The sequence below is a fragment of the Mastigoproctus giganteus genome, chromosome 1 (genome assembly GCF_048544385.1).
Source record: "Mastigoproctus giganteus isolate SK-2022 chromosome 1, ASM4854438v1, whole genome shotgun sequence".
Taxonomy (NCBI): Eukaryota; Metazoa; Arthropoda; class Arachnida; order Uropygi; family Thelyphonidae; genus Mastigoproctus; species Mastigoproctus giganteus.
Genome location: NC_143575.1, coordinates 262230958 through 262249914, shown reverse-complemented (window position 1 = coordinate 262249914; position 18957 = coordinate 262230958). Strand labels below are relative to the sequence as shown.

The 18957-nt window shown below is 38.7% G+C and overlaps 1 protein-coding gene across 1 annotated transcript in view; it reads right to left on the bottom strand.

Moving 5' to 3' along the window:
- Positions 1 to 1108: 1108 nt before the first annotated feature.
- Positions 1109 to 18957, bottom strand: part of LOC150091873 (proline-, glutamic acid- and leucine-rich protein 1-like) — a 181238-nt gene continuing 163389 nt past the window's right edge. The window contains exon 17 of the mRNA XM_090377263.1: positions 1109 to 1230. Coding sequence (XP_090233389.1) covers positions 1153 to 1230 — 78 coding nt within the window. The 3' untranslated portion in view covers positions 1109 to 1152. The remainder of the gene's footprint in view (positions 1231 to 18957) is intronic.

Here is an 18957-nt window from a genome sequence, read left to right as displayed (position 1 = left end):
CATTTCTTTTCATTCTCTGTGATTTTATTTATTTCACGACCAGTATCTTCTTGGAGAGTCTTCATTCAGGACTTTTCCATCATGTTTCAGTCCATCAGTTTTTTTTTTTTTTTTTTTTTTAATTGATCTGAAATATTTTTGGTTTATTCCTGAGCACATTCCAAGTTGTAGATCCCCAGAATGTAATAACGATTTACATACAATAATCTTGTTGACACAAACCAAACAGGAAATGCAGCTTGTAAAATTTTAGAGTGGTAGAATAAAATCTGCCTATATAGAGAGAATGAACAGAGGAGAAGAATACTACAAATCATAATAATGATTGTGGTGTTCTGTTTATGATTAATCAATTTATGGATTCATAGTTAAGTAATATTATTATAAATGGGTTTAAGTCTTAGCTTAGTTCATATCTTAGCTTCTAACGGTTTTTAAGCAGTTCAGTTTGTCTTTCTGAGCGAGAACTAAGTGATCCCCTAGGAAGAGGTCACAACTCATGGTGTTCTTAGGTGGATAAATTACTAGGACTTTTCCAGCTCATTTAGAGCCATGATTTTCCCCCAGTTTCCCCAAATCGTCATTTCATTTAATATCTTTGGTCACCTACTTATTCATTTATTATTAGTATTTCAACTGGTTACAATAACCCTAGATTACCTAATCTATTTTCCAAGGTACATGCTGTAGATGACAATGAGAAAGGGTCTCTATATTCCTCATTTTCATCATATAAAATTTTAGTTCATACAGAACAGTGTCACATTTAAATACCATTAAACTTAAATATGAAATGGTACATCTAAATTCTTCTAATACATAGTATTACCTTCCATCATCACCAATTTCTTTACACATTCATTCTTCAAATAGGCCAAGTCTCAATCATCAGCTATCACATCCAACATTAGTACCACCACTACTGCCAGTATTCCAGTGGTGGAATGCCGATACTAGTGGTTAATGCTATAACTTACTCCCCCTGCACTAGATTCTGAATCCAGAATATAACAAACTGCACAATACAATCTTTAAGACCTCATTATCAGGTTCTATGTTTCAATACAATACAAGTAATTTTCAGGAATATTTTTTTATTAAGACTGCAAACTATGGCAACACAAACATCTATACCCAGACATATTTCGGCAATCAGGAATTTGTAACCTGGTCTGGTGAACAAGGAACAAAATCTTGAAGCATTGCGTCTACTCCCAATTCTTCAGATTCCTAGGGAAGGAAATGTTTAAAAAATTGTAAATTTAAAAGTTTTGCAGGAAGAAGAATAACAGTGATTAACACTATGTAACAAAAGTTCTTTTATGTTGATTTTGCTGAAGAGTTATGATATTTAGAATGAAATCATACATTCTGATATTTTGTTATTGTTCTATATAGTAGAGGTTCCCTAATTCAGACTAAGAGGAAAACTTTAGAAAATTCAGACTAACAGGTATTCTGTATTAATGGAAAGTTTGAAGCGTAAAAGAGTTATAATACATAAACTTTTCTAGCTGTAGTTTATAAAAAATATATATATATATATTTATTCATTTATATTGTATTAGGATAGAAATATAATTAAGAGAAAAAAAGTTTAGTGAACATGCTTAAGTTTAAAATAAAATGGAGTTCAAATCAAACAGACCACAAAAAATATATTTAAATTAACAACTAATATATAATATATAATTAAACTAATATATTTAAACTAACTATAAACTTTAATTGCATTGATAAATGGTAATAGCTGTAAATTTTGGCAAACAGATAGACCATCTCCAGTTGTACTGTCTTTTTCAAAGAAATCTGAAACATTCTGATAAGTAAAGGACATGTTGCATTGCCATTTCATAATGCCATTCTTCATTTCTCTTAGAGTGTAGTGATCCCATTGTATAAGGAAATTGTAAAAATGGAATATTATGACCAAGAATGGAGACCACATCGGAGAGAAAAAAAAAGACACAGGGCTTCTTGAAAGAATCCAAAGACAGTCAATCCACTTAGTGAGATCTGTAAAAGGGCACCCAGTATGAGGAAAGACTTCAATTATGTAATTGGACTTAAAGAGCTTGGCAACCAGCAACCTTAAGGAAAAGACCTAAATGTAGTCTATAAAGCTCTGAAAGAGGGGCACTGTTCACTGTTACAAATGATTCCAGTAGGAGGGGATATAAATTAAAATTATGGGGAAAGATATTTAGACTGAATTGTACAAAATTTCCTTTTAACCCACGAGTTCTTAATTACTAAAAAAAGTTACCTCCATGAGGCAGTTGAGGCAGATAGCTTGGGGAAATTCAAAGGTCAGCAGGACTAACGTAAAACTAGATAACATAATACGAAAAGTGTATTAGGAATCTGTTAGCTTAGTATAGTATTATCAATTAATCAAAAATATTTATTAATCTTATTAAATTCCATTGTTAATTAAACTGTATTTAAACGGAAATCATGATTTGCAGACTAGAGCTGCGAAGCAAAGAGTGCAGACTAGCGAGAGTGCTGCGACTTGGGGAAGAAACGAAGGGAGTGATTCTCCGAAGCATCACAGTCTCAAAAAATGTGTGAAATGTGAAATGTTTGCTGAACTTTCTAAAACAGGACATGATCTAGCCAAGGAGGATGTCTTTGTGTGTGTGTGTGTGTGTGCTAGATGCCTAGTGTCAAGAAATTAGGCGCCAACTCAGCATTCTGATGAGAGCTTGAGGTGTAGGGTCCATGCCCTCGAAGAAATTAATATGAGGGCCCATCAAACTCTCAGCTCAATGGCAGAGCTGACTCCTGTGCATCAGGCAACACAGAGGCAATCTCAAAGGCAGAAAGCGCTGGTTGCGAGTTAGGGATTGAATGTGAAAGTGTCTGCAATTCTGCCCAGACACTATAGAAGGGAGTATATGATGAGAGCCTTGTCGAACAATTCGGCCCTGGAGAGATTGTGCAAGGCTCAAGGGGTAGAATTTTTTTCAGCCTGGTCTGTGCTTGTTGACAGGAGAGACTGCTTCTACAGGGATGGGGGGTACACTTAAATAGAAAGGGTGCAAGAATATTTGCTGATGCTATCGAGGCGGTGTTAGGTGAGTTGGAAAACTGCTAGCTTCGGGGATACACAGACTAAAAGGTTAACAGTGGCTGCAGGAAGAAGCAAAAGTGATTCTTGCACTGCTTCTATTAGAATGAGCAGCAGCATGGAAAGCAAGACAATGGATATTATCAGGACTCTTGGGAGTCATAGAAATAAATACATGGGCTGTGTTAGGGTAACTAAGAGTAGAAACAGGTGCAGGTATACTTGCATGTACACCAATGCTAGGAGTATAGTTAATAAATTTGATGAGCTTGAAGTGCTAGTCAAGACATCAAAGGCAGATATTGTTGGGATATCAGAGACATGGTGCCACACAGACATAAGCAGTGCAGAATTGGAATTTGGGGAGTACAATGTGTACAGAAAGGATAGACAGGACAGAAAGGGAGAAGGGGTTATGCTGTTAGTTAAGAACACAAAATCTAAGGAAGTGCATCCAGTTGGTGTTGGTGAACAACGCATCGTTCAGTCTGTTTGGCGTGACATAAACACTGGGAAAGGAAAATGAGAGTAGGTGTGTTTATAGGCCTAATGAATCTGATAAGTATAATGAGGAATTGCGCAGAGAAATAGAGTGGGCCAGTAAATCAGAATGTCTTATAATAGGGGATTTTAACTTTCCAGATATTGACTGGAACTTGTGGGTTGGTCACTCGCATACTAGCAAGACTTTTTTGGATTTATTGGATGACTGTTTTCTACAGCAGCATGTTCTAGAGGCAACCAGAGGGAGTAATACTCTTGATCTGATTATCAGCAGTGATTATTCATGCATTAAGAATTTGCAGATAAAGGAACCACTGGGTGACAGTGATCACAATGTACTGATATGGGAATTACTTAAAGACGTAACTATCACCAAGGCTAAAGGGAAGGGCTTTTGCTTTGATGATGATTTACCAACATTGAATTCTAAATGGGAAGTCTTCAGGGACTTAATCTAGGAGGCTACTAGGCTTTTCATTCCAACTAAGAAATACTGTTCAGGGTTCGGTCCAAAATGGATGGCAGATAAATTAATGAGGCTTATTGCAGAGAAGAATGTATGTGATGTATATAAAGTATCAAGGTGACACAGAGGCCTATGGCGGGTATAAACTATTCTGTAATCAAGTTATAAAGCAGGTTAGGCAGGTGAAGGCAGATTACGACAAATCTTTGGCAAAGGATGAAAAAAAAAAAAAAAACAGCAAACAGTTCTTTACTTATGTAAACTCTAGAAGGAAAGGGATGAATCGGATTGAACCCTTTAACTTAGATGGGTTGACTATTGATGATCATGCTCAGGTAGCTGATAAACTGAATAAGTATTTTGATCTACATTCCCACATGAGGAGTTATTCAATGAGGGGAGTGCCAGAAGTTTATCAAACTCTAACAGGGTGCTAAGTGATTCTGTAATAACAGAGCAACGATGAGGAAAAATTGTTGAAGCTAAACATAAGAAAGGCACCTGGAGTGGATGGGATCTATCCAGTTATATTAAAGGAGGCAGCAAAGGAGGTAAGCAAACCCTTAGCCATAATTATGAGAGCTTCCTTGGACTGAGGGGATGTCCCCATGGACTAGTGGTGTGCAAATGTATCACCAATTCACAAAGGGGGTTCTCAAAAGGTGACACAAGTCACTATATGCCCTGTTAGTTTAACTTGTGTTCTGGGGAAAATAATGGAGTCACTGAATAAGGAGGTGATACAAGATCACCTAGACAAGACAGCAGTAACAGTTCAGACACAGCATACGTTTGTTAAAGGGAGGTCTTGTCTGACCAATTTGATTGGATACTTTGATGTGGTCACAAAGGAACTGAATGTCAAAAATAATTTTGATATCATATAATTGGATTTCAGGAAAACTTTTGATACTGTTGGACATGGAAGACTGCTGTACAATTTGGAGGGGTATGGAATTAAGGGTAAGTTGCTAGAATGGATAAAGGGATGGTTGAGTGGGAGACAACAGAGAGTGGTAATCAATGGACACTGCTCTTTGTGGACAAATGTTATTAGTGGAGTTTCCCGGGGTTAGGTGCTGGTCCCATTGTTGTTTTGTGTATTAATCAATGATATTGATGAAGGTATATCAGGATTAATGGCCAAGATTGCAGATGACAAGGTTGCAAAGGTTGGCAGGGTTGTTAACGACAGCAAATACAATATGCTACTCCAACTGGATCTAGATAAGTTGGGCAAATGGGCTGAGAAGTGGCAACTAAAGTTTAACATTGACAAATGCAAAGTACTCTATATGGATAGCAATAACCCAAGAGAATGTACCAACTGTGTGGTACTACACTCAGAGAAGTGGAAATTGAAAAAGACCTGGAGGCAATTGTGCTGTCAAATATGAAGTTTGCTGAGAGTTGCATGGACTTACTGTGTCATTGTTGCTCTGCTGCTTTTTTTTTATGAAAACCCCCAAAAACACAAGAGGTATCAGAACCTACAGTACTTAGAACCATGCATGGGTTGGAGGTTGAGTAGACGAAAGAAGATATTTGTTGACATTAGACTTGAACTTCTGTAGACTGTAATTTTCAGGAAATACGTATGAAGGAAGGTTGTTCCAGAAAATGGCAGTTGAATGAATAAACAAGGAAGATGAAAAGTTGATTCTGTAAGTTTAAAGTTGGAAAGTAAATGGATGTTGTCTATTGGCGGCACATGTTTCGACTGTTTTGAAAGAGAGAGCGGGAATTATAAAATCCAATTCAGAAGAACATTGCCCAGGGAAGTATCTGTAGAAAAGGCATGCAGCAGAAAGAGTATGTCTATAAGACAGAGAGTGGAGACACTCTGTTAGAGATGAATCATTAATTAACCTAACTGTCCACTTCTGAATGGAATCTTGAAGGCTGAGAGAGGTTTTGGGGGCACCGCCCGAGATGTGAGAACAATATTCCATGATAGGGCGGATTTGCGATTTGTACAGAGTAAACAGCTGTTTCGAAGAAAGGTAATGCCGAGAGCAAAAGAGAAAACCAAGTTTTTTATATGCAGAGGAAGCAATATTTGTAATGAGCTTGTGTCAAGGGAAATTAAAAGTAAGGGTAAAACCCAAAAGAGATATATCATTTTGCCTAGAAGGAGTGTCACAAAAGATAAGCAGAGGAGCAGAAGAATCCTTTTTGCGAGATATAAGACAAGACTGAGTTCTCTAAGGATTGAAATCAACTAAGTTGTCTTTACCCAGCTGGAGAATTACCTGGAGATCAGCATTTAAGGAATTGGTAGCGGATATTCGAGAAGTTGAAGCTGATTGAACAGAGCAAGGTTTCTCAAAATGAAAAGTAGAATGCAATGTGCTATCATCGGCAAAACTATGGATAGGATATCTAGTCAATAGAAGGTCATTAATACACAAGAGGAAAAGAGTGGGGGAAAGAACTGAACATTGGGGGACACCAGCATTAGTGGAGAAGTTAGAAGACAGCGAGCCATCTACCATCACCCTTAGAGGACAATCAGAGAGAAAGCTGGATAACCAATTACATAAAACATAAGATGGAAGCTTGTTTAGAAGACCTTTATGCCAAACAATTGAAAGCCTTTGAGATGTCAAGAGCAACTGCTTGTGTTTCACCAAACTTTTCCATTGAATTAGTCCATAAATGGGTAACATAAGCCAGAATATCACCAGTGGATCGACAATGACGGAATCCATACTGGCGATGGTTTGATCAGACGGAACATTTCTAGGTAGTTTTAAGAGTTGGCAGTTAATTAATTTCTCCATTACTTCAGAAAGAGTAGAAGTAATTGCAATGGGACAATAATTGTGTGGGAGAGATTTGTCACCCTTTTTAGGAACTGGCTGGATATGAGCAAATTTCCAAGCAGAAGGAAAAGCACCTTTGAAATAAGAAATTGAAAAAAGGAGGCAAAGAACAGGAGTAAGTTCAGGAGCACAGGTTTTGATAACAAGTGGAGAAATACCATCAGGACCTGGAGCTATCTTCGCATCAAGATTCGCCAAAATCCTTCTGACATCCTTTTGACGGAAGAACACAGGAGGCATTGAATGGAGCATGTTGGGAATGGTGGGAGGTGTTTTACTAAATACACGGGTTGGAAAAAAAATGGGATGCTAGCAGGTCAGCTTTATCCTTGGCTGAAGTTACAATAGAACCATCTGGTTTAGACAGAGGTGAGAGCAGAGATGAGCAAAAGTTGCAGCCAAATAGACCAGAATGCTCAACTACCATTAGGACAAGAAGCAAGTTTTCTACTCTTATGTTCGAAATCTAATTTGGACTGATTAATAACTGCTTTACAATTATTGCGACCTTTGGTGTAGGCAGAAAACTGGAGAATTGGAAACAAGCCAATTACGATATGCAACATTCTTCTCTTGAACAGTCTTAGCACATTTATGCGAAAATCAAGGTTTAGATAAATGACGAGATTTTAAAGTGGAGTGTGGAATAAAGGATTCCATTCCTACAAGAATAATTTCACTGACAATCTGAGCAAATGCTGACATCAGAAGTTTTGAAACAGTAATCCGACCAAGGAAAAGAAGAAAAGAAATCTCGCAGGTCATCCCATTTTGCATTCTTGTAATGCCAAACAACACGAAGTTGAGAACAGCCATGATATAAAGGCTCCATTGGAGAAGAGCCAATCACCAAGTTATCTGAGGTGCCTTATGAACCACTCACTTCGACCGTGTACTTAGAGGGGTTGTTTGTGAGAAAAAGGTCAAGCGTGTTGGTTAGGATTGTTCAGTATTCTGGTAAGTAAATAAACAATCTGTGTAAGATCATCAGTAATTGCAAAAGCCTCAGCATCTCGACCAGCTGAGTCTGTGTTACTAGAAAGTGCAACTCAGCTGGAGTTGTGAACATTAAAATCACCAAGGAAAATAACCTTATTGTTAGGAAAGTTGGCCTGGAAAAACTCAAGTTGAAAAGAGAGGAAGTCAAAGATTTCCAAGTGATTAGTAGAGTTGGGAGAACAGTAAAAACAACAGATGAATTAGACAGAATGAGGCAGAGATTTTAAGCCAGAGAAGATTGAAAAGAAGAGATTCTAAATTACCAATTCTTTGACAGGGAATATTGGAACAGACATATGTACAAGTACCAGAGGTGAAAGGAATGATACAGCAAATAATTTGGGCAACTGAGATCAGCTGAATCAACCAATAACTGAGATTCTGTCAGAAAAAGTACATGGGGTTTGGCAGACTGCAAGTGGAAATGGACATTGTTGAGATTAGAACTGAGACTACATATATTTGTGAAATGAATTAGGAAGTGTTTGGGAAGTTTAGATCTTTTCGCAGATAAGCTTGTTCTATTAGTTTGACAATTCATGGTGTATTCAATAGTAAGAAAAAGTGTGTGTTGGGGGGGGGGGGAGACATGCTGTATGAAGTAATGAAATTTTTGGATATGGCATACTCATGGTAAGAATATACCCAGATCCTTGACATAACGTGGCCTCGACAATGCCCACCACATACACACTACTCGGACTCCATCCAATTACTATCTAGCAGAGTAGAGGTAGCAAGATTATATACACTAGCTGATCCAGAAGCTCCCCACAATTTATTTTCTCCTTTTCTTTCCCTTCTTCTTTTACCTTTTCATGTAACTGACTTCATTTTACACATTGTATCACTATTCCACTTATTTTTTATTACCTTATTAACATTCATATGTTGAATTTAATTCCATATGTAAAGATTGCTGTTTATAACCTGTTATCTGTGGCCTATATAGGGTATTCATGAAGACCACTCAGATAATTTAAAATTTTTTACACCTTTAATTAATTCTTGATGCTTTTTATTAAAAGGACCAATTATTAAAAAAAATGCCATTAATTGTTAACAACTGTGGAGAGCATAAGAGGTTACTAGTGATGTTTATTTTTAAATGGGAGAAAGGAGGAAGAAACTTTGGTTACTGAAAATTATACCTATCAATGGATTTGTGATTTCTTTTCTTTTCTAATTTCCTTATTTTTTTTTGTATCCTTTTTTATCTCTTAGATGTATTAGATCCAATATATAATCTGTATTTCTTCATTTCATTTTATTTAAGTTATCTTTTATTATTTATTAATATTCATATGCTTATTTTTATTTCCATATGAAAACTTTTGCTGTTTTTGGAAATCAATAATAATAAAAAAAAATTAAAAAAAATGAAACAAAAAATTAAAAAAACTGTTGGTATAACAAATTTACACGTCACATTCTTCAACAAGCCTATAAGTAATGATGGTGCCTCCATAGCCAGGTGGGCGGGAGCAGCAGTGCGTAGCACACGTTCAATCAACTCTTTCTCTCCTTCTTTACGAGCTATGGTGAGTCTCTTTATGGCCTACAACCCTACCAATTTCAACCCTACCTTTATGGTAGGGTTGAAATTGAAAGTGTCTGCAATTCTGCCCAGACACGATAGGAGGGAGTATATGATGAGAGCCCTGTCAATCAATTCGGCCCTGGAAAGATTGTGCAGGGCTCAAGGGGTAGAATTTTTTTCAGCCTGGTCTGTACTTGTTAACAGGAGAGACTGCTTCTACAGGGATGGGATACACTTTTTTTTTTTTTTTTTTTTTTTTTTTATGAAACCCCCAAACACGAAAGGTATCAAAACCTATAGTACTTAGTACCGTGCATGGGGTGAAGGAGAAGTATGGGGGGGAGGGGGAAGCCGGAAACTTTGCTCTAGAGACTAAACATGGGTTTCACCACTTCAAGCCTCCACTAAGCAAAGTGGTGGTATTTCACCGGTTGATGAAAGTCATCTACCACCTTGTGCAAGAATGTTTGCTGATGCTATCGAGGCAGTGTTAGGTGGGTCGGAAAACTGCTAGATTGGGGGGATACAAGGACTAATAGATTAACAGTAGCCACTGGCAGAGGTGAAAGTGATTCTTGCACTGCTTCTATTGGAATGAGCCGCAGCCTGGAAAATAAGATGCAGGATATTTCAGAGACTGCTGGGAATCATTGGGGTACAAGTAAACACATGGGTTGTGTTAGGGTAGCTAAGAAAAAGAACAGGTGCATGTATACTTGTGTGTACACCAATGCTAGGAGTTTAGTAAATAAATTTGATGAATTTGAGGTATTGCTCAAAACATCAAAGGCAGATATTGTGGGGATTTCAGAGACGTGGTGTCACACAGATATAAGGAATGCAGAACTGGAATTTGGGGAGTACAATGTCTACAGAAAGGATATACAGGATAGGAAGGGAGGACGGGTTATGCTATTAGTTAAGAAACACATAAAATCCAAGGAAGTGAAGCCAGTCGACATCGCTGGACAGTGCAGTGTCGAGTCAGTTTGGTGTGACATAAGCATTGGGAGATCAAAATTGAGAGTAGGAGTGTGCTATAGGCCTAATGACTCTGATGAGTATAATAAGAAACTGTTCGGAGAAATAGAGTGAGCCAGTAAATCAGAGAGTCTTATAATGGGGGATTTTAATTTCCCAGATATTGACTTGAATTTGGGGGCTGGTCACTCACACAGTAGCCAGGCTTTTGTGGATTTATTGGATGATTGTTTTCTACATCAGCATGTTCGGGAGGCAACTAGAGGGAGTAATACTCTTGATTTGATTATCAGTAGTGATTCTTCATGCATTAAGAATCTGCAGATAAATGAACCACTAGGTGGCAGTGATCACAGTGTGCTGAAGTGGGAGTTACTCAAAGAGGTAACTACCATTAGGGGTAAAGGGAAGGGGTATTGCTTTCGTAAAGGCGACTACAATGGACTGAGACAGTATTTAAATTCTATACAGTGGGATCAACTGATGATATTGCCAACAGCAAACTCAAAATGGGAAGCATTCAAAGAACTTATCTTGGAAGCTACTAGGCTTTACATACCAACTAAGAAATATTGTTCAAGGTTTAGGCCTAAATGGATGTCAGATGAACTAATGAGGCATATGGCAGAGAAGAAAAATGCATGGGATACATACAAATTAACACGTGACACAGATGCCTATGATAGATACAAGTTGATCTGTAACCAAGTTACAAAGGAGGTTAGGCAGGCGAAGGCAGATTACGAGAGATCCTTGGCAAGGGATGCGAAGAAAAACAGCAAAGAGTTCTTTACTTATGTAAACTCTAGAAGGAAGGGGATGAATCAGATTGGTCCACTTGAGATCGATGGGTCAACTGTTGATGATCCTGCTCAGGTAGCTAACAAACTAAATGAATATTTTGCATCGACATTCACACATGAGGAGTTATTCAGCGAGGGGAAAGCCAGAGGTGTATTCAACTCTAGCAGTAAGGTAGAGAATCTTGTAATAACTGAGAGCAAAGTGGAGGAGAAATTGTTGAAGATAAACACAAGAAAGGCACCTGGGGAGGATGGGATCTATCCAGTTATATTAAAGGAGGCAGCTAAGGAAGTAAGCAAACCCTTAGCCATAATTATGAGGGCTTCCTTGGACTCAGGGGAGGTACCCATGGACTGGAGATGTGCAAATGTGACACCAATTCACAAAGGGGGATCAAAGGCTGACATAAGTAATTATAGACCTGTGAGTTTAACTTCTGTTCCCGGAAAATTAATGGAGGCACTGGTTAAAGAAGCACTGCAGGATCATTTAGACAAGACTTCAGTTATAGCTCAGACACAGCATGGTTTTGTTAAGGGTAAGTCTTGCCTGACCAATTTGATTGGATACTATGATGCAGTCACAAAAGAACTGGATGCAGGGAATAACTTTGATATTATATACTTGGATCTTAGAAAGGCTTTTGATACTGTTGCACATGGAAGACTGCTGCACAAATTGGAGCAGTGCGGCATTGGAGGCAAATTGCTGCTATGGATAAAGGGGTGGTTGAGGGGGAGAAGACAGAGAGTGGTAATCAATGGACACTGCTCATCGTGGACTAATGTTATTAGTGGAGTCCCTCAGGGTTCAGTGTTGGGTCCTTTATTGTTTTCTGTATTTATAAATGATATTGATGATGGTATATCAGGCTTAATGTCCAAGTTTGCAGACGATACGAAGGTTGGCAGGGTTGTCAAGGACACTACTGACACTATGCTGCTGCAACAGGATTTGGAAAGGTTGAGCAGATGGGCTTCGAGGTGGCAAATGAAGTTTAACCTTGACAAATGTAAAGTACTACATATGGGAAACAGCAACCCCAGAACAACGTATCAACTGTGTGGTACTACACTGACAGTGGTAGAGAGTGAAAGGGACCTGGGGGTGGTTGTGCAGGCAGATATGAAGTTCTCTGAGCAGTGCAGACGGGCTGCAAGAGTAGCTCATGGTGTATTGTCAATGATATATAGGAATTTTTCTAGCAGGGATAAGGAGGTGATTATTCCCTTGTATAAGGCAATGGTCAGGCCACACCTAGAGTACTGTATACAGGCCTGGAGGCCTCATTTCAAGAAGGATGTAGAGCTGCTGGAACGAGTACAGAGAAGGGCAACTAGATTGGTGAATGGGACAAAGGGGTGCTCTTACGAAGAAAGGCTTAAGTTTTGCGAATTACAGTGTCTGGAAACTAGGCACCAGCGAGGTGATCTGATCGAGGTGTACAAAGCCTTGAATGGTTTGAGCATGCTCAATGCTGATGGGATTCTTCCTCTTGCTCAGAATAATCACCTGAGAGGGCATAAATTCAAATTGAGGAAAGACAGATGTAGGATAGATGTGCGGAAATTTGCCTTTAGCCAGCGGGTGGTTGGTAGGTGGAACAGACTTCCATACCTTGTCGTGGAAGTTGATAGCCTAAATAAGTTTAAGGCTCAGCTGGACAGGTATTTCGAACGAACAGAGGGGTGAAGTGGAAGTGGTTATTTATTTATGTTACTTTCTTTTTTTTTTTTTTTTTTTGGCTGATGCTGCATAAGCTTGCTTTCTTGCATCAAATGCCTCTACTAATGCTAATGCTAATACTGTGGGCGATGTTGGCAGCTTTTGAATCAGGATAATCAATCATTATCCTGATTGATCTCATATTGTCTTCCAGCTCGGTGTTGATCCAATCTACAATACTGAAGGAGTACGTTATGGCTGTGACCATGTTCTTATTATTCAGCTTTGATTTTAGCTTCTAAGTCTCTGATGGTATTTCTCAGTCAGGCAGCCTTGATCTCCTTGTATTCTAACTAGTGGGCCTGCCTCATCCCCAGATATTTCTGGCTCGCCCTTTGTCATGGATATTATCTCTTCACTGGTTTTCAGCTGGTATTTTTGTCCGACTAGATGTCCTTGATGCAATCCATGGGTCTTGCATTTGTCTAGGCCAAATTGCATCATGTCAGTGCTGAACTCTTTGGTGATCCGACGTAGCTGATGGAGTTGCATTATAGATTTTGATGTTATCCACATACATCAGGTGAGGAGGATGTACAGGTTCTTCCTCCCTTCTTTTATTGTATATCCATACTTGCCATTATTGAGCATGGTGGAGAGTGGTTTGACTGCTGGACAGAACCATAGTGGACTCAGAGCATCTCCCTGGAAGGTTCCTTGTCTGATGGATATCGATCTGGTTGTGATGTTCTCAACCCTGATGGTGGTCCTCCATTTTGCCATGGTTGCGTCTAGGAAATGCGTCAGTGTTCGTTTGACTCTGTAGATCTCCAGTGTCTCTATCAGCAAGCTATGGGGAACGCAGCTGAAGGCCTTGCAGCAGCCAATGTAGGCAGTGTACAGTTTGTGGTGCTTCTTGTAGACTTGCTCCATAACTGCAGCATCAGAGATGCATTCTTTGCCCATCTGTTTACATCTCTTTGGCAGCAGCTTGGCCGTGATGTTTTGGCTCTCTAAGTGCTCAGATATCTTCTTAGTTATGCAGCTGGTCATGTCTTATACATTGTTGGGAGATAGGTGATTGGTCTGTACTTTGCTGGGTTTTGTGGTGTCTTCGTCCTTAGCCTTCATGTGGGTGATTCCTTGAGCCAGAGACTTTGGGATTGTGTCAGGGTGCCTTAATACCTAGGTGAACTGCTCTGCTATGTGCCTGTTTGTGTAGGTGAACTTCTTGTACCAGCAGTTGTGGATGTTATCTATTCCTGTGGGTTTGCCAGTTGTGGGACTTCCTGATCAACTGTTGCACTTCTTCCCGAATCTCCCATTCTGTCATCTCTTGTACATTCTTGGTTTTCTTCCTTTCTAGATCTATCCAGAGGGCATGGCCGTTATGGCTAACTTTGCTGCTCCACAAGTTATCCCAGAACTCCTCAAGTGTCTTCTGGTTGCAGGGTCTATTGCCTTAGTTCTCCACTTTTCTGATTTTCCTGTAGAAGGTTCTGTGGTTTTCATCAAATATATTATTGTCTATTCTCTTCTGGGCACTCTCCCTATATTGGCAGTCTCTTGCTGAGTGCCCGGAGTTTCTGCTTGAAGGTGTCAAGATATTCTTCATCTTCTGATTATAAGTCCCATGTTTGCTGTGGATGCTGTATTTCTTGAAGGTGGCCTTCACTTTTCTGATCAGCCTCTTACTTCTGTTACCCTGCTGGTGCTAGGTCAGTTGGCCTAATTTTACTCTTATCTCTTCTATCTTCTACTGTAGCCTTCTTTCCCAGGCTGGTGGTTTCTTGTCTTTGCGTTTTGTGTTATGTTGTTCTTTGGTTTCCTTCCATTCATTTTGCTGGCTGATAACAGCAGCACAGTAAATGGCTGTACAGATGGTATCTAGTATTACCTCATTGTTGTTGGGATAATCCAGGATTATTTGCTTATTAAGGTAGTCTGTGACTTGCTAGAGGATTCTGTTCGGTCTCTGCTTCAGTATAGTGTGGGTCTTTGTTGGTCTATATCATTGAATTTGGTTGGGATCATGTCTGTTTCTACTTCGGCTGCTCTGGATTGTAGTAGTAGTAATCGAGGCATGTGAGGCAAGAAAGCAAGCTTATGTAGCATCAGCTCAAAAAAAAAAAAAAAAAAAAAACAATTTCACACATCCAGTCCCTCTAAACATTTGTCCAGTTCCTCCTTGAATTTATTTAAGCTACAAACTTTCAGAACAACGGATGGAAGTTTGTTCCGGCAATCAACTACCCACTGGCTAAAGGCAAATTTCCGCACATTTATTACATAATTGTCTTTCTTCAATTTGAATTTATGACCCCTCAGGTTCGTCTGAGCAAGAGGAAGAATCCCATCAGAATTGAGCAGGCTCAATTCTGATGGGATTCTTATACACCTCAATCAGATCACCTTGCAGGTGCCTAGTCTCCAGATGCTGCAATTTGAAGAACTTAAGGCTTTCTTTGTAAGACCACCCTTTCGTCCACCTCACCAATCTTGTTGCCCTTCTTTGTACTCATTCTAGCAACTCTACATCCTTTCTAGACCTGCACACAGTACTCAAGGTGAGGCCTGACCATTGCCTTATACAAAGAAATAATCACCTCATTTTTCCTACTAGCAAAATTGCTGTATATCATTGACAATACCCATTACCTGCTCTGGCAGCCTGTCTGCACTGCTCGGAAAATTTCATATCTGACTGCACAATTACTCCCAGGTCTTTTTCATTTTCTACCAACCTAAGTGTAGTACCACACAGTTAGTATGTTTCTCTGGGTTTACTTCTACCCATATGCAGTACTTTGCATTTGTCAATGTTAAACTTCAGCTGCCACTTCTCAGCCCATCTGCTCGAATGTTCCAGATCCTGTTGCAGTAGTGTACTGCCATTGTCATTAACAATCCTGCCAACCTTTGTATCATCTGCAAACTTCAACATTAAGCCTGATATACTTTCATCAATATCATTGATAAATATATAACATTATTCCACAAAGAGCAGCATCCATTGATTACCATTCAACCATTCTTTTATACATTGTAGCAACTTACCCTCAATACTATACTTCTCCAATTTGTACAGTAGTCTTCCATACGTAACAGTGTCAAAAGCTTTCATGAAATCCAAGTATATGATATCAATTTATTTTTGGATATTCAGTTCCTTTGTGACCACATCATAGCATCCAATCAAATTGGTGACACAAGACCTCCCTTTAACAAACCCATGCTGTGTCTTAACTATTACTGCAGTCTTGCCTAGATGATCCTGCAATGCTTCTTTAACCAGTGATTCTATTATTTTCCCTGTAACAGAAGTTAAACTAACAGGTCTGTAATTACTTGTGTCGCACTTTGATCCTCCTTTGTGAATTAGGGTCACATTTGCACATCTCCTGTCCATGGGTTCCTTTCCTAAGTCCAAGGAAGCTCTCATAATTATGGCTAAGGGTTTGCCACCTCCTTTAATATAACTGAATAGATTCCATCCACTCCAGGTGCCTTTCTTATGTTTAACTTCAACAATTTCTCCTCCACTTTGCTCTTAGTTATTACAAAATCATTAAGCACCCTGTTACAGTTGATAAACTTCTGGCATTTCCCTCCCTTAATAACTCCTCATGTGTGAATGTAGATGCAAAATACTCATTCAGATTATCAGCTTTCTGAGCAGGATCTTCAACATTGTGGTTCTTGTTGGTTCCGTTGAGTTTGTATTCGTTGTTGTTTGTAGTTCGCTGCGCAAATCCTGCAAGATCAGGAACTATCAGGTTCTTCTTTACGATGGTCTGTCTCTGGTCTGCTATTTGCTGTTCAGTGACCCAAACACTTGGGAACCGTTCAACCACTTGGAGTGTAGTCTTATCCTGAACACTGTCACGTCTATCTCTAGCTTTGTTACTTCACAGTATGCTCGCATGATGAATGTATTCATTTTGATGCTCAACTTCATGCATTGGCTTCTTCCTTTCTGGGTGATCACTATTGCAGTTGTGCAGGAAGTACTTCCAGATAGTTGGACTGGGTGATCTTGCCCTTCAGTTGCTACAGTCATACAAGAGACATTGCTATTTACTCCATTACTGTCCATGGGAGACTGTCTCTGACTTTTTGAACTGATCCCTCTGCCTAAGGCCTGCACACAAGTGACTTTATCCTGTGCCACACTTAATGCAGTACGTTCAATGTTTCTACTTATCATCTTCATCCAGCTATGGAGGTGGATCTCTTTTAGCTTTAGCATCCAGTGGTTGGCAGAAGTTATGGCAGTGACACCACATGTGGATATAGTTTAGAATGGCTTCGTTTACTGCCACTTGTAGCAATTGAAAATGGCACATTTTTCAGAGTCATTTCTACCTCTTCTTTTTCTTTCTGTGCAATTTCATTAACAATGTCTACTCTTTTTGTTCTTGCACAAAAGTATTTTTTTTTGCTATTCACTATTGGGAAACATTTCTGAACAACACTCCTGCATGATCAGCACAACTCAGAGAAAGATTGTTTTATGATAAACAATGTGAATTATTAAACACAGCATTCAGTGCATATGAAAACTTCATTACTGTGAAATACTACATCTACTTCCTGCATTCCCTCCCCTTCAATAAAAAACTTAATTTTCTGTTTATGCTCCAGGATGACCAGATATGGTCAGGGGAATACACATTATACTCATCCTTATTTTTTGAAAATGCATGATTAGATTGCATTTTGCACCACTTGAACAAAAATAAACTGTATTTAGCTGTATTCACAGCTAAAGAGAGTGGTTAATCAACTGAAGACTGACTTTTGAATCAAAAACATTCCCCCCAACCCATGACACTACATTTGGTAACAATTTTCTATTAATATTTATAAGGTGATATTGCATTTAAGAAATATAAACAGGAGGTGGGACATTTTTATCCAAACACCGCTCAATCTGTAAAGGAATTCAATGTTTTAGCTACATCAGTACCTTGCAAAAACTTGTTCTCCAAAATTATAAGTTACCAAAAAGTTCAAAAACTTGCTTAATTAAATACAAATAATTATATAATGCATGTTAAAGATTTAAAGTCATATTTTTAGCCAAAAACGATGAATCATAACTTTTAGATTACTTAATAAAGTAACTTATGTAATTTAATAAAGTTATTGCATTGTTTTGGATAATTTGTTACAAAACAATGCAATAACTTTATTAAATTACATAAGTAAGCCCTCAAAAGTAACCACTCATGGATGTGGTTACTTTTGAGGGCGGGAATCTTCCTTGTCTCTGATACGAATGCACTAATTGTTGATTGGCTCAGATTGTCCTAAATCACATGAACAGTGCATGATACATAGAACAGTATGATGCCGATAAATTTTGTCTGATGACTTTAAACTTTCAATTTATAAAAAAATTGCAAAAAAAAAAAAAATAAATAAATAAATAAAATAATAAAAATAGCGTTGTCGTTAGTGATTGGCACTACTGCGAATTGGCACAAATCGGACCAGTGCAAAAAGAGAGCTACCTGTACTTGGATTTCAGGAAAGCTTTTGATACTGTTCTACATGAAAGACTACTGTACACATTAGAGCAATATGGCATTAAGTGCAAGATGCTATGAATGAAAGGACATTTGTGTGGGAGAAGACAGATAGCGGTAATCAATGGACACTGCTCTTCGTGGACTAATGAGTCCCCCAGGGTTCGGTATTGAGCCCATTGTTGTTTTCTATATTTATCAATGATATTGTTGATGAAGGTATATTAGTCTTAATGTCCAAGTTTGCAGATGGTACAAAGGTTGGCAGGATTGTTAATGAAAGTAATGACAGTACGCTCTGCAACAGGATCTAGAAATGTTAGGCAGATGGGATGAGAAGTGGCAACTGAAGTTTAACATTGACAAATGCAAAGTAACCCCAGAGTAACACACCAACTATGCAGTACTGTATTCAGAGTAGTGAAGAATGAAAAAATCCTGGGGTAATTGTGCAAATAAATATGAAGTTTTCTGGTAGTGGAGACAGGCTGTCAGAGCAGCTCATGGTGTCTTGTCAATGATATACAGGAATTTTGCTAGTAGGGATAAGGAGGTGATTATCCCCGTGT